Raw genomic sequence first — 16,186 nt, 5'->3', positions numbered from 1 at the left:
GGACCCGAGAAAAGGAGGATCCAGGCTGCTCTGTGCAAAACCACCCCACATAAGAGGTAAGTGTAACATTTTTTATTTAAAAAAGAAAAAACGAGAATTTACAATCACTTTAAGTTTAAAGTGGTTGTACAGGCTCAAGGTGTTTTATCTTCATGCATGAAGGTAAAAAACCTCCTGTGTGCCTGCAAGCCCTATCTCAATCCAGCAAAGTGCACAAGAGCAGCGGTTCCCCCGGGTCTCTTCCTCTTCATTGACTGAGACAGCAGTAGATGCTATTGGCTCCTGCTACTGTAAATCACAGCCAGTGAGCCCATGAGGAGAGTGTGGGGGTGGGGCCAAGTCACGCTCCATGTGTGAATAGATACTTAGAGAAGCGGCTCAGGAGTGAGCCTGCAAGCTGCTTACTATGGGGGCACTCGACAGGAGGGAAGGGCCAGGAGAGCCAGTGGGGAGACCCTAGAAGAGGAAGATCGGGGCTGCTCTGTGCAAAACCATTGCACAGGGCAGGTAAGTATAACATGTTTGTTTTTGATTTTTTTTTTTAATCTATCACTTTAAATCAAACATACTTTTATGAAGCATATGTTTATGAAGCATACCTTTATGAAGCAAATGCCTATGGTCTGAGAAACATGTAGAGAGTAACCTGACTACATCCGAAGCCTGCATTCGTCAATACCATCATGTGATGTATTGGTGGGGTTACCAGAGTCTATAGGTCAGTGATGGCGAACCTTGGCACCCCAGATGTTTTGGAACTACATTTTCCATGATGCTCACCTATACTGCAGAGTGTATGAGCATCATGGGAAATGTAGTTCCAAAACATCTGGGGTGCCAAGGTTCGCCATCACTGCTATAGGTGGTATTAACTCTTTTTAATGACTTTCTCTGTACATCATTGCAACACCTGAAAAAGTCCTGCAACGATATTTGATATGGTCTAATTTTTGTTGATTTGGTATATAATGTGTGGGCCGGTTCAATAACAAATATCATGAGCAAAAATTGTCCATATTGTGCTCTGTAACTCTTGTCTGTACTTGGTAATGCTTTGTGGAGTTCTGACTGTATCCAAATAGATATTTCTTGGGTCATAGGATCCTAACGTCTCTACTGGCCCTGGAACCACTTGAGGGTTAAACTGACTTTTCATAACAGATTGAATTCCATTGAAGAAGAATGAGTGAGTGGCCAGAGAAAGATTAATCTATGCTTGGAAAGATTGATGAGTAAAGTGATAGATGATGTGTGAGAGGGTGGGTGATGGATGTGTATGTGAAGAAGACAGTTATATATGAGTGGAGTGATGAAAGTGTGAATGACTTGTAAGTGGAATGAATAATCAGATTGGCTTGTAAGTTGAGCAATGTGTATGCGAGTGTCAAGTGCAAGTGACATGAATGAAAAGTGAGTGGAGGCAAAGCCTTATAGAGTAAAAGAAATGAACAAAAACTAAAATGAAGCTGTAAGCAGGGCAACAACTTTTCCGCAGGATGTGGAAACCTTGCAAAAAGATCTGAACAAATTAATGGGGTGGACAGCTACATGGCAAATGAGGTTCAATGTAGAAAAATGTAAAATTATGCATTTGGGTGGCAGAAATAGGAATGCAATCTATACACTGGCGGGAGAACCTCTGGGGGAATGTAGGATGGAAAAGGACCTGGGGGTCCTTGTAATTGACAGGCTCAGCAATGGCATGCAATGCCAAGCTGCTGCTAACAAAGCAAACAGAATATTTTCATGCATTAAAAAGGGGATCAACTCCAGAGATAAAACAATAATTCTCCCGCTCTACAAGACTCTGGTCCGGCCGCACCTGGAGTATGCTGTCCAGTTCTGGGCACCGGTCCTCAGGAAGGATGTATTAGAAATGGAGCAAGTACAAAGAAGGGCTACAAATCTAATAAAGGGTCTGGATAATATTAGTTATGAGGAAAGGTTGGGAGGACTGAACTTATTCTCTCTGGAGAAGAGACGCTTGAGAGGGGATATGATTTCAATATACTAATACCGTACTGGTGACCCCACAATAGGGATAAAACTTTTTTGCAAAAGGGAGTTTAACAAGACTCATGGCCACTCATTAAAATTAGAAGAAAAGAGGTTTAACCTTAAACTACGTAGATGGTTCTTTACTGTAAGTGCGGCAAGGACGTAGAATTCCTTTCCACAGGTGGTGGTCTCAGCCTTAACTTCTAACCAAAAGATAGTAAGTACCAGGCATTCCCAGAAAATGTGTAAAAGGGGCCTTCCACTTTCAGGCAATGCCAGCAGAGGAATGACACCTTGCTGTAAGAGTGGCAAGGACGTAGAATTCCCTTCCACAGGCGGTAGTTTCAGAGGGGAGCATTGATAGTTTCAAGAAACTATTATATAAGCACCTGAACAAGCACAACAGACAGGGATATACAATGTAATACTGACATATAATCACACACATAGGTTGGACTTGATGGATTTGTGTTTTTTTTCAACCTCACCTACTATGAAACTATGTAACTATGTAAAATTACAATTCTATAGGATGAGTTAACGTTTAGCTTCCATTGAGTTTAATCAGTAAAGGAGCAGAATGATGTCATCAGCGGCAGTCAATGGCCATATCATTTGGTTTACTATGGTTGGATCAGTGAAAGATGAATTGTGGTGGGTTGCTCAGAGATTCTACAATTTGCATACAATAAAAAAAAAAAAGAAGACGGGTACGAAAAAAGTCCACTACGAAATTGGAGGGTACTCCTTAAGCCCCATACACACTATCAGATTTTCTGCAGATTTTTGTCTTCAGATTGACCAAAACCATAACAAAACCAAAACCATGTAGTGCAAGGGCCTCAGTGATTGCATACAAATTGAAACTCCTAAGGATTGACCTCATATTATATGGTTTTAGTAAATCTTAAGGAAAAAATCAGCAGAAAATCTGATAGTGTGTATGGGGCTTTAGCCTCTTACCAATAGGGTGTTGTCACCGCAACCTTAACAACACCATACAGAGAGCCATTGGGTGAAGAGGTTACTTTGGTAACAGATGGCAGTTTTAGAGGAGTATATATTATATATAAACTTAGGTGCTGAGCGTGTCACATAAAAGGGAAATGTCTCAATTTCTTTATAGGCACGGGAGCGTTTACAGAGATAACATAAATAAATTGAATTTTTACAAAGAAATGTTAATAGAATGTATACATATCTTAGTAAAAGAATACAAGTATTTAAAATAATGCTTATATAGTGGGGAACCAACCGTCTCAAACACTTAACTGACTTCCTATTCAGAAATTTTAGAGAAAAAAAACTATCATTTGTTAATGATATTAAAAGATTAAAAGTAAATTTTCTCAACTCCATACAAAAAAGTTTTTTTTAGCGGGACTTAAGTCTTGTATCATTTTCAGCTATAACATTTAGTGTTTTTTTACCTGTCAAGCAAGTGCTCTATCTGCTGTTAACAATAACAAGTCAGGATTGCTATGAAACTACTTACCTTCTCCGATGGCTGGCCAGACCTGTGAGATATTGTTGCATTTCTGTTCCTCATTAGTTAGTAAGATTATGCAGCTTTAAGACCCCTTTCACACTGGAGGCATTTTTCAGGCGCTTTAGCGCTAAAGCTAGTGCCTGTAAATCGGGCGCTTTTAACCCTTTATTTGCCCGCTAGCGCGGTTAAAAGCGCCCACTAGCACCCTAATGCCCCATACACACAGTAGGACATTCCGAACACAAAATACGTGGCACTTTGTCTGTCGAAATTGTCTACACGCGATCGGAATTTATGCGATCGGATTTTGTTGTTGGAAAATTTTAGATCCTGCTCTCAAACTTTGTGTGTCGGAAAATCCGACGGAAAAAGTCCGATGGAGCCCACACACGGTCGGATTTTCCGACAACATGATCCGATCACACATTTTCCGTCGGAAAATCCGACCGTGTGTATGGGGCATAAGAGCGGTGCAAAAACAATGGTAAAGTGCTGCTAAAACCAGCGGCGCTTTACCGCCGACAACCCTGCACTGGCAATGTGAAAGCGTTTTTAAAGCACATAATGTGGATACTGTAGCTTGGTGTCACCAGCGGCAGAATCACCAGTGTGACATTAGCCTAGAGAAGTAAAAAGGTGATGGTGGCCAAAGTGCAGTAACCCATGACAGCCAATCATATATCAATTTACAGAAATAGCATTATTGAAAAATGAAATTACTAGTATACATACGTTTGTACAACCTGTGCTCCAGGAATCTTGAACTCCTTAAAGTGGATGTAAACCCTTCCATATACCCAGTGAAGTGAACAGCCTCAGATGATACACAGAGATGAAACAAATCTCCCTACCTAAGTTTTACATGTATATCTGCTGTATTAAGCTTTAAATATGGTTTAGAAGGTGCACTTCCTGGTTAACACTACAATGAAGCCTGGGCATACAGCCAAGACAGCTGATTGGAGGAAAGGCACACACCCCATCTCATCATAGGTAGTTGAATTGTTTAGCTCAGTGCTAATCTAATTATAGCTGCTTTTATCATCTGTGACAGAGAACTTGTCAGAAGTTATAATGCTGATAACAGAAGAACAGAGCAGGACACAGCCACAGGACATAGTGCTTTGAAGAGAGATAAGAAAACACTGCAGATAGATGTGCCCAGCTCAAGCTTTGAATCGGGTTGAGTCGGGTTTACATCCACTCTAATGTCTTTGGCTCACAACTGGTTTCAGCACCATGGATAGTGATATACCATATAAGCCAATATTAGCCAAACATTTGGAAATGTAATAATTTTGTAGATTACCAGGATATAAGAACAAAACCCTTTTAAAACCCTTTAACCCTCCGCCTCCCCAAAAAAAAAAAGAAAACCTGTATTATATTGCATATTTTAGGATTGAAAAGCTGCAATATTATACAGGTTTTCTTTTTTTTGGGGGGGGGGGGGGTTAAAGGGCTTTAAAAGGATTTTGTGGTTACCCTCGTTTTCTTTTTTAGGTGTTTTCTTTTATTTTCCTCAGGTGATCCTGCCAGTAACACACTAACTGTCTTAGGCTGCCTCCACTATGGATAGAGGAGCAATGGAGACACCTTTGGACAGCAGCATTGTCAATCTGGGGAGAGGATAGTGTAAGTTACACTAGTAGACTTAGATAGACTTTATATACTTGAAAATTTAAAGCGGAACTAAAGGCATTTACCTGCCTTAGCTCTATTGGTCCGATGCCTGTGAGGTTCCTCACCGGCATCTTTTCCCCAGGCTCTTCTGGGTGCCAGTCTTCGGTTGGTTCAACTGGCCAACATGGGATGACATCACTCGAGAGCAGTCATCCCAGCACACTAACAGTAATGTAAACTGGACTGTGTGTGCCTGCACAGCTCAGTGTAGCTCAGACTACTGCAGACAAGCAGGTAAGTGTACTTTTTGCAGAAGAGACATTGCATGTTACTTCTGCAATAAAAGGTCTTCTACAATAAAAGGTCTGTGCGTTCACTGTTTTTTTTTATATTCAGCCTTTAGTTACGCCTTAAGCCTAGCTCCAGCTAACACTTTTTCCGCAGTTTCTGTAATGGTTTTCTTTTTTCTTTTGGGATAAAGGTTTTACATGAATGAATAAAAGCTGACAATTGTAAGCACGCCTGTCAGTGTTATGGTGGCCATACATGCTTCAGTAAATGATTGACTTATTTTCTGATCAATCTCTTCCTTTAGGAATAATTAGACTATAGTTGACAAGCTATTCAATCAATTTACAACAATGGAAATTTTGGATTTTGATCTATAGTTAAGATACAAACATAACTTGTAGTCCCATGTTATCAACAACATCCAGTGGTGGCCCGTCCATTAGGGTCGCAGGGGCACCGCCCCTCATCCATGCATCCAGTCCCCTAATCTGGATGCATGGATTCCAATGGGAGTTTTTTTTTTAAGCACGTGATTAGAGCCAGAGGTTCTAATAGGCTTCAAAAAAGGGTGTGACGTTAGTGAACGTATATTTGCTATTGTCACACTGATTTTCCTCCCAGCCAATCAAGAAGAGAGAGTGAGACCTATTTCCTGATTGTCCGATCCTATTGGCCGCCTAGGAGGAGGAGGGAGGAGACGCAGGGGAAGGCACGCTACTGTAAAGCCGAGGAAGGAGATGCCACCCGCTACCTGGAGGACCTAGATGGGATAAGTGCGGGGACCTACGGATTGCCGTTGTCCCCCAAAAATATACCATAGGCCACCACTGATAACCTGTATGTCTCCACTCTCCACCAAGTAATCTCATAACCTGCGCAATTACACTACATTCGCATTCGTGAACAATGAAAGTGAGTGCTGATGATTGGTGCAAATAATAATTTTCCACCCTGATCAATCAACTCAATTTGAACAAATCTAATCTAAATTGAATCTAAATTGATCAGAAGTGAAGTTATTCAATCGTATTGATTGTTTTGTCAATCACACATTGATCGGATAATAAAATTGACACGTGTATGTCCACCATTAAATGGTTTGTCGTAGCCCTCTAAGTGACAGTTTTGCAGGACAGCTTGGTCTGTTAAATGAAGTTTAAAAATAATAGCCTTATTTCCAGCACAACAGGTGAAAATAAAGGAAAAAAACGAATATAGAAAACAGATGCCGCCACTACATTTGAGAATTGGTAATTTACAATATATTACATTTTTGTGTTTGGGTTTAAAAACGCTTTAATCATGTTTCCAATTTTCTCAGCTGTGACATGCATATAGGAGAACAAGTAATTATACAAAAGTCCTAATTTTATCATTTCTTTCGACATTTGTGTAAATAGTTTATTTATCTGCAGAACTGTTATTTTAATGAAAATATACAAGTATTGCTCTATGGCCAGTTTAGATGCAAATAATGCATAGCAGAGTGACAAGACCCCTTAAAAAAATAACTGAACAAATTACAGAAAATCCTACTTCAGCCTCAGGCAGCCCTGGACATGCTTTAAGCAGAAAATGTACACCTAGTGCAAAAAGTGGACTTTCACAACATGCTGCCTTCATATAGTGTTGACAGCCAACCCCCCCCATAGCCAGTGCTCCAGTTTTCGCAAGCTGCAGGCAACATGTTGGGGTCAATCCTAGTCGGCTCAAAGATGATCATGGTCTGCCCAAGCAGGCCTATTTAAATGCATCTGGCAGACATGTCCTAGCACTATTCATGGCAGCCAAGGAGAGGGAGTCCCATCACTTCTGCTTGTAGTCCCTACAGTGTGAACCTTGCTGCGCTGCACACATGGGCGTCCGCAGAACTTTTTTCAAGGGGGGGGCATAATTTTAGGGTCACCCATGCACCACCCCTTTTCAACAATGTCATTGTCACATTATCATGGTCAGAGACTGCAGATGTAGTACAGTCGCTAGGATAAGTAATGGATAATAGCCAACAGGCCCTCTTACCAGACCCAGCAAAAATACAGCAGTGATCCCTCCGGCTGGATGATCGGTCACTCTAGGTTCCCCGAGGGTGACTCTGGTCAGTAGTGTAGCATGTCTGTACCCTGGCAGTGGCTTGGTCTTTCTCTCTCTGGTGGTGCTGGGCAGCATGGCTCTCTCTAGTAGCGATGGGCAGCATGGCTCTCCCTCTGGTGGTGCTGGGTAGCGTGGCTCTCCCTCTGGGGGCGCTGGGCAGCGTGGCTCTCCCTTTGGTGGCGCTGGGGAGCGTGGCTCTCCCTCTAGTGGCGCTGGGAAGCGTGGCTCTCCCTCTAGTGGCGCGGAGAAGCGTGGCTCTCCCTCTGGTTTCTGTCTAGCACACTCCTTATTTTTTGTCCTGTAGCACTCTCTTCCTCAGCTTATTTAAAGGGTGCAGTCTCTCAATCTCTCTCTTGATCAAGCTGTAGCCTCCTCCCTGTGGAAAATGGGCCCACCAATCTTTGGGGCTACATGTCCCATGATGCTGTCCTCTCCTAGTCTCCTTTGATTGGCCCTCAGTTATGGCCAATAGGGAAGGAAGGGAGTGGGCAGGGCGGGGAACCTGGTGAGAGTCACCATCTCTTCTCCCTGACAGGAGAAAGGAAGGGTGAGCTGGAGAAACCTCTGATAGCCCGCAGCTCGCCTTTCAAAGCGCCACCAAGTTCTCTGCTGGACTGAGCAGGGAAAAGAGCCCGAAGTCAAACTACACTAATGGGGGTTTGACAGCACCTTAATGGTGTCACCCCACTGGTGGGTGGCACCCGGGTGTGGGCTGCCTGCACCCCGATAGCGATGCAACTGTGCAGAATTTAAGATCCAATCCCTGATCCCAGGGGGGGGGCACTTGACCCCCCTTGCCCCTACCTGCGGACGCCCATGGCTGAACATGTACCTATTGGCTGTTCTCAAGACTGTCTGGATGCTAGATAAAGGCTTTCTGTAATTTACACAGTTATACCTGAAGCACAGGCACCATGTATTACCTCCAAATACCTCTATTAATCTTAAAATATTCTGTTCAGCTGGAGAGTGCTTTGATCCTAGGTGCATGGTGAAATGTTGCCTGGACTTCACGTGGTATTAAACCCAAAAGCAATCACTAATTAAATTGCAGATTACCAATTCCTGGAACCGATGGCTGCAGTCATTTTCATTTTTTAGGCTTTATTTCTTCTATTTCCACCTGGTGATCTGGCCAGCCTGTTTTTTTTTTGTTTTTTTTTTTCAAAAGAACAAGCCCTTCAGCAGAACATATTGGTTACAGAGATGAGACAAACCAATTAACACCAGCAGGGATGCTTACCAGTGGTGGGTGGTGCTGTATATTTGGGGGGGGGGGGGAGCAAACAAGACATCCCGAAGCCACTCCCACCCCATCGGTCGGCCCCGTACTTATACCTTCACCCCCCTGGTCAGTCAGGGAAGTCGGTCGGCCCCATTTAAGTCACAGCTTCGGCTCCTTCCTGTGTCTCCTCCTTCTCAGCGGCAGCTTCCTCCTCTGCGGATTCACCCTCCCTGCATCTCAGACTTCATGGCGGCTTCCTCCTTCACTTCCTCCTTTTGCTAATACAATCGCTTCTCCTCCCGGCCAGTCATCAATCGGGTCTCAGGAGCTGCTTTCTGATTGGCCGGGAGGAGAATCAGGAAGACAATAGCAAATATTAATTCACTATTGTCACACAACTAGGTGGACACAGGGTGCAGTGCCTTGAGCCCCGAGTCCACCCTTTTTTTAAAGTTTCCGGCTATAATCATGTGCTTAAAAAAAAAAAACATTGCAATTCATGCATCCAGTGCCCTACAGGTAGATTAGAGGCCGGATGCATGAATTAGGAGGCGGCGCCCCTGCAACCCATATGGACAGTCCGCCACTGGTGCTTACAATGATCAGCTATTATTTATTCATGTAAAACTTTTATCTTAAAATGGTTGTAAACTCTTAAATATACCCAAGTAAACAGTCTCAGATGATACACAGAGATTAAACAAAACTCCCTACGTTTTACATGTATATCTGCTGTCTTCAGCTTCCTACACTCTGTAGAAAGTGCAGATCAAGTTAGAAATGTTTCTTTCTCATTCAGCAGGGGATGTGGAGTCTGGGCTTACACTGTGTATGAGCTGATTGGAGGAAAGGCACCCCCCCCCCCCTCCCCCATCGACATAGGCAAAGGAATGAAGAAACTTAGACAAGCGCTCTACTAATCTACCTCTAAGTTCCCTCCCTGACACAAATTTTCAGCTGCTTTTAACTCATGTGTCAGATAACTTGTCAGAAGTTATCATGCTGATAACAGAGGAATGGAGCAGCAGAAAGACAGGGCACTTAGGGCTTTGGAGAGAGATAAGTAAACACTACAGATATTCAGAATGTGCCTCGATCAGATTTCATGAATGGAGTTTACCACCACTTTAAAATAAAGTAACTGCTTATAAAGTGTCTGTTAGCATATTTAAATCTTCTAATAAATCTAATACTCCCCTCCCCCCAGACTATCCAAAGGTTCCCCCTGTGCTCATTCATCCAGAGTTTGGTTTTACAGGAGGTCTGTTGTTAGTCAGGTCACCATGGAAAAAAGCCTAAGAAAACAAAACTGAAGCAGCCACCAAATATAACAGGGATATGCAATTAGCGGACCTCCAGCTGTTGCAGCACTACAATTCCCATGAGGCATAGCTAGAGTTTTATAGCCACAAGCATGGCAGCTAGAGGCAGAGGCATGATGGGACTTGTAGTTTAGCAACAGCTGAAGGTCCGCTAATTGCATCTCAATGAAATATAATAATATAATAATTGGTAAGCTGCAATTTTTTATTTTGGTTTCAACTTAGAGAGCACTAGTATGTGAGGGAATGCAATATCTCCTAACTGTCTGACCTAAGGAAGAGGGACAAAAACCTTCTTGCCAGTGCTACAGGTACAAAGTCCTCAAAAAATGAGTCCACATAAGGCTCAGAGTAGGCTCTTCACCAGCCTTGTCAATATATACATAGGCAATAGCCGATACTGATGACTTCCACCTCACACACTGAATTGTCCTTGCTGCCCTCTTCACATAATTGAAAACCAGTACTAGAAAACAGACACAGGAAGAAGGTGCACCAGCTTAGTGCATTACCACAGGACTCTTTAATTGTTAAAATAAATGGCAATATACCGTATATACTCGAGTATAGGCCGACCCGAGTATAAGCCGAGGCCCCCAATTTACCCCCAAAAAACTGGAAAACTTATTGACTCGTGTATAAGCCGAGGGTGAGACATGGCTGTCCATCCCTGTGTGTCCGTCCATCCCTGTGTGTGTGTCCGTCCATCCATCCCTGTGTGTGTGTCCATCCATCCATCCATCCCTGTGTGTGTATCCATCCATCCATCCATCCCTGTGTGTGTGTGTGTGTGTGTGTGTGTATCCATCCATCCATCCATCCATCCATCCCTGTGTGTGTGTGTGTGTGTGTGTGTGTGTATCCATCCATCCATCCATCCATCCCTGTGTGTGTGTGTGTGTGTGTGTGTATCCATCCATCCATCCATCCATCCCTGTGTGTGTGTGTGTGTGTGTATCCATCCATCCATCCATCCATCCCTGTGTGTGTGTGTGTGTGTGTGTGTGTGTGTGTGTGTGTGTGTGTGTGTGTGTGTGTGTGTGTGTCCGTGCAGCCTTGTGTGTGTGTCCAGCCTACCTGTGTCCCAAGCCTCCGTCCCGAGCCGCCGTCGTCCCGAGCCTCCTCCGTCCCGTGCCGTGCCTCCTCCGTCCCGTGCCGTGCCTCCCCCGTGCCGTGCCTCCTCCGTCCCGTGTCTCCTCCGTCCCGTGCCGTGCCGTGCCTCCTCCGTCCCGTGCCGATGGATCGCCGCTCTTCTCGGCGGCCATTCTACAATTCAAAATTCCGCCTCCGCCTGTGATAGGCGGAACACTCAATTTCCCAGCAGCCTGTGTTCCGCCTATCACAGACATCCTCTCATACTCGTCCGTAGTATGAGAATGAGCGGATGTCCGTGATAGGCGGAACACTGACTGCTGGGAAATTCAGTGTTCCGCCTATCACAGGCGGAGGCGGAGAAGGAGGCGCGGCTTTTGAAAATTAATGTCCGCCGTCTGTCTGCTCGATACGCTGATCGAGCAGTCAGACAGCGGCGACTCGAGTATAAGCCGAGGGGGCACTTTCAGCCTCAAAAAAGAGGCTGAAAATCTCGGCTTATACTCGAGTATATACGGTACTCATAAAAATAAACAGTCAAATGCATAAACCAATTTCCATCACACCACCAGATGCAGAGGCAAACCAGAGCCCCTTTGCTGCAAACAATAAATAGAGGTATAACCAACTGGTTGGGTATACCTCTATTTGTTGTTAGCACCAAAAGGGCTCTGGTTAGCTCTGGGGAAAAGGACATCGCCCTTGAAACACGTAAGCTGCATCCTCTCAGATGGCCATGCATCCAGTGGTGTGATGGGAATTGGTTTATGCGCTTGACTACTTATTTTTGTGAGTATATTGGCATTTATTTTAATCATTAAAGAGTCCTATGGTAATGCACTAGGCTGGTGTCCCTTCTTTCTATTCTTGTTTTAAGAAAGAGGGACACCTTTTAGTAGACATTTTGTATGCATAGGTCACACCCCTGCCACATCCACAGGTTTGCAGACCATAAGGAATGAATGCACAAAAAATAATTTGTTCAACTGAAAAGCACTTTTTTTCAACCCCACTTTCCTTTATACTGGCTTTTCAAAATAACAAATGCAATAATTGAGAGGTTGGATCAATGGTTTGCTGTAGAATAAGATATTTGGTGGTTATAGCACATTTTTTTATAGAAGTCTGAACATCAAACCAAAAAAGGGACAACTGAGAAAGAAAGAACTGGGATTTCTTTCCTAAAAGAAGGATGTTTCCTTACAAATATGGGCCAATCCGTATCTATTGGATAGCCTAAGACCACCAAATCCAATTACTCCTTGCCCATTTCATCAACATCAACAGTATGGACCTCTGATGCATAGTGGCCATCTGCACTGCCACCTCCTACACTAATGTTTCTCAACCAGTGTTCAATAGAACAATAGGATTCCTCCTAAGGTTGCTAGAGATTCCTTGAGCTTTGGGCAATGTTGGCTTGATCTCCCACCCTCACTTGTCACCAATGAAAGGGGGTAATTCTCCACTACTTCTAAACTGACCACTAATGTGAGAGTGGATGCCACATTACTTGTTCTTATATTTAAAACGTTCTTTTACTGCATTAATCACGTTACTGTATCATGAGCTGTAGACATAATTCTCTTTTAATTCCCCGAAAACCTGAAAATTATTTTAAGGGTTCCTCAGGGGTAAAAAAGTTGAGAAAGACCAGCGTATATGCTCAAAGCTCTATTATTCCTGAGACAATCTGGGTATTACCTGGCCTTGCCATAGTGAATAATGTATGTCCATACCATGCATGCACCATGGACAGACATCATTTTCTATGGGCAGACTTGTGCATATATAAATAGTCACTCATCTTTTAGAATGCTGAGAAAAGTTATTAGAGTCAAGTCTGTACCTGAGGTTTGTGCTTATTACACAATTTAATGTGAATGGCAAAGGTCAGTGACTCAAAGCAATACCAAAGCAGTTATATTATGCATTACATTATTGAATCAGTTGTGGTATATATCACACTGTTGGAACACCTAATCTTGACGCATGCAATTCTGCAAGACAAAGATTTCTAACTACGCGTCCTTCTGTAATGTAGGGCTTTACATGCCTCTCCAGAACTGAAGTGCTGAGTATTGTTGATGGCTTGGGGACACTGGTAATGTAAGGGGGTGGGGGGGCATTTGCCTCCCAGCATCGACTTCACTGTAGAGGAGGGACAGCAGACAATAGATGCCCATAGTAAGCCTATGGATAACATAATTTCATAGGCATTGCAGCCGTTTTTGGTGACAAGGTCCTCTTCTTGACAACCCTGCCGCTGGTTTCGGGGTCTGCGGGCGGAGGGCTTTTCAGAATCCGGGAGCCCCCTTTAATAAGGGGGCCCCCAGATTGCGGCCCCCTACCCTATGTGAATATGGGGTACAATGTCTTCTGCCAACTTCGGGGGTCTTGTCCCGCTCTTTGGTTCTTCACTACAGGCCTCCGCTTTCTTCTTCCAGCTCTTTAACTAGTGTTGGCCCAGAGATTTCCAATCTTTTACTTTCCTGGGGACAACTCAAAATTTGGAATTTCCTCCTTCACCCCTGCAATATTAGGTATTAGGTTGGAAGCCAATCGTCTGATTCACAGGGTCATGAAGTCAGTTAGCCAATCAGGAGAGAGAGGGGGCGAGGCTGAATCGCAGATCCATGTCTGAATGGATACACGGTGCTGCAGTGCTGTGGGGTCACTCAACAGGAGGGAGGAGCCAGGAGCGCCAAAGAGGGACCAAAGAAGAGGAGGATCAGGGCTGCTCTGTGCAAATTCACTGCACAGAGCAGGTAAGTATAAAATGTTTGCTATTTTTATATAAAAAAAAAAAGTTAAAATCACTTTAAAGTGAATATAAAGGAAAAATAAAAAAGTACCAAACATCACTACCAGTTCTGTTGCACAGAGGGACCTGAACTTCCTCTTCTCGGGGCATCTGCTGACACTCCTGGCTCCTCCTCTCTGTCCATTGCCCCCATGGGAAGCATACTCCATTGACACAAACAGCGGGACTCACCCCCGCTGCCTTGTCATTGGGTTTGATTGTCGGCAGCAGGAGCCATTGGTACCCTGATACAGCCACTGAGACATGGAGGTCTCAGGCAATTAGAAGGGGAGGGGGGTGAGCCGATGCCTAAACATTTTTTCCGTGAATGGAAGCAATGCATTAGGGTAAAAAATGTTTAGCTTCAGAATCATTATGCTCTGAGGGGTGTGTGCAATTGTCATCTTCAATGATGCATTTTAGCATGTTGCAATAACGTGCTTGTTTACACGCCTGCTCCTGCAATGCATACATGTGATTTGGCCCTTAGTGCTATGTAATGTGTAGCTTCCTATTTGCACTTACTGTATGTCTGCTACTATCTGATGGCACAGCGTGAGTTTTGGACAGGACTGTAAAAGTGGAGAACACTAGGCTTTCCTAGGTGTACTCATCATTGACATTTCACTTTCCGGAAAGTTGTTTATGTCTGCAGTAAAAAAGAATTCAGCCTTTGTGGCCCCGAAGTCTCATGTCTTTTTTTTTTTTTTTTTACCTGCTGGAAAGTTATAGACTGACAGTCACTCACCCTGACACACAAAAGAAGACGGCGTTTCCCCCGGGTGTACTCGAGCAGTTATAAACACGACCCTTTGCTCAGCTTCAGACACCAGGTTCACTGGAAGAAAGAGACAGGCCTCATCAATTCAAAACCGCAGATTGGAGCATTAATATTAATATCTCCCCTTTTATTAAAATACGCCATAAATTATAAATTTCTTTCAATCCATTATTAAACAAATCGCCGACACCCTCTCCTCTTGTCGCTAACGGGAACAGGAAATGACACCTTAAGCTTGCCGAAATCATATCATCGCTTTCAGAGCATCTGAAATTAAAGGTGTTCTGTAGTCAGGTTTGAAGATGAAGCATAGGAAGGAATACACAAAGGAGGGTTGTTTTTTTGGAGCATAGCGGGTGAGCACACTGTCTAAAATCCTCTGGTAACCACTGACCTGGTGCACTGGGAACACCTAATCCTGTGCATTCAGTTCTGCAAGGATATCTTTAGTTGCCTATAAAGTCCATTTAGAGGAACCTTTTTCTCTTCACTGCAAGGATAATGGGCTAAACCAGAACCTCTATGATTTAAAAGAACTATAGGCAAGACTTTTTTCATTTTGGATACAGTGAGGGAGGGAACTCTTGTCAGATTTTTTTTTTTGCCCTCTGTGTCCCATTGGAGAGATTTCCCCTCACTATCTGTCCCATAGCCAAAAAGGAAGTGAGAGGAAATCAATGCAAACTGCAAATTAAGGGAATCCCTTACCCCGGTTGTATTGCCCCCAAACCATGCATCTTACCCTGACATGCTGGCCATATGGGGTGGTAGACAAGCTGCAACCCCAATGCCATGCTTAATGGCCGCAGCACAAATTTTTCCCCATGAATAATGCAGGCCATTGCAGTGCTGCAGCCTTTTAAGGGTTAAAACAGACTTCAAGGTGGCACCATATTGCCTCCCAGCAGCCAGACAACTTTCCCACAAAAAAGCAATCAACTGCAAACCTCTCTTCAGCGGGGTGGCAATCACAACCACAAGTGTATATGAGTCCTTAAAGGAAACCTTTGCTCCAACAGGTTTTTATTCTTGTCTTTTCCTAGGACATTTTCACATCATAATCCCTGCATTTCCGTTGCATTAATGTAATACTAAACTCAAAAAAATGAAAATAGTTCATCTACCCCCCCCCCCCCCCCCCACCAGTGCCCACAGCTTACAAATCTTCTTTTTACATTAAAATATTGCCACTATATACCTTTTTGGATGATCTGTATACCACGGTTATATGATAAACTACACAGTTTTGCCAGTGCTGAGAGTTCAGGAAAAAGGAGATTTTCACTGCAGCCTGTATACATGGCCACATATGTGAAGTCAATATCATGTGACCTGGCTGAGAAAAAGTAAATGTTCTCTCCAGCATAAAAGACACAACTGAGCATGTGCAGGCCGGTTACTCTGCCTGTGTGTTTTTATTTATTTTTTACACAATGCAGAGGATTAACCCCTTAGGTTCCACAGTGAGTAT

General features: G+C 43.6%; 1 protein-coding gene across 3 annotated transcripts in view; it reads right to left on the bottom strand.

Annotated features, from left to right (window-relative positions):
- AGBL4 (AGBL carboxypeptidase 4) overlaps nucleotides 1–16,186 on the bottom strand; it is a 2,901,779-nt gene that overhangs the window by 645,904 nt on the left and 2,239,689 nt on the right. For all 3 annotated transcript variants that reach the window (XM_077450277.1, XM_077450278.1, XM_077450279.1), the window contains exon 7: nucleotides 14,683–14,772. In XM_077450277.1, coding sequence (XP_077306403.1) covers nucleotides 14,683–14,772 — 90 coding nt within the window. The remainder of the gene's footprint in view (nucleotides 1–14,682; nucleotides 14,773–16,186) is intronic.

Source organism: Lithobates pipiens, unplaced genomic scaffold, assembly GCF_037356315.1.
Source record: "Lithobates pipiens isolate NorthernLeopardFrog02 unplaced genomic scaffold, aLitPip1_a1.2 Scaffold_23, whole genome shotgun sequence".
In the NCBI taxonomy this organism is placed as follows: domain Eukaryota; kingdom Metazoa; phylum Chordata; class Amphibia; order Anura; family Ranidae; genus Lithobates; species Lithobates pipiens.
This window is presented reverse-complemented; position numbering and strand designations above follow the sequence as displayed.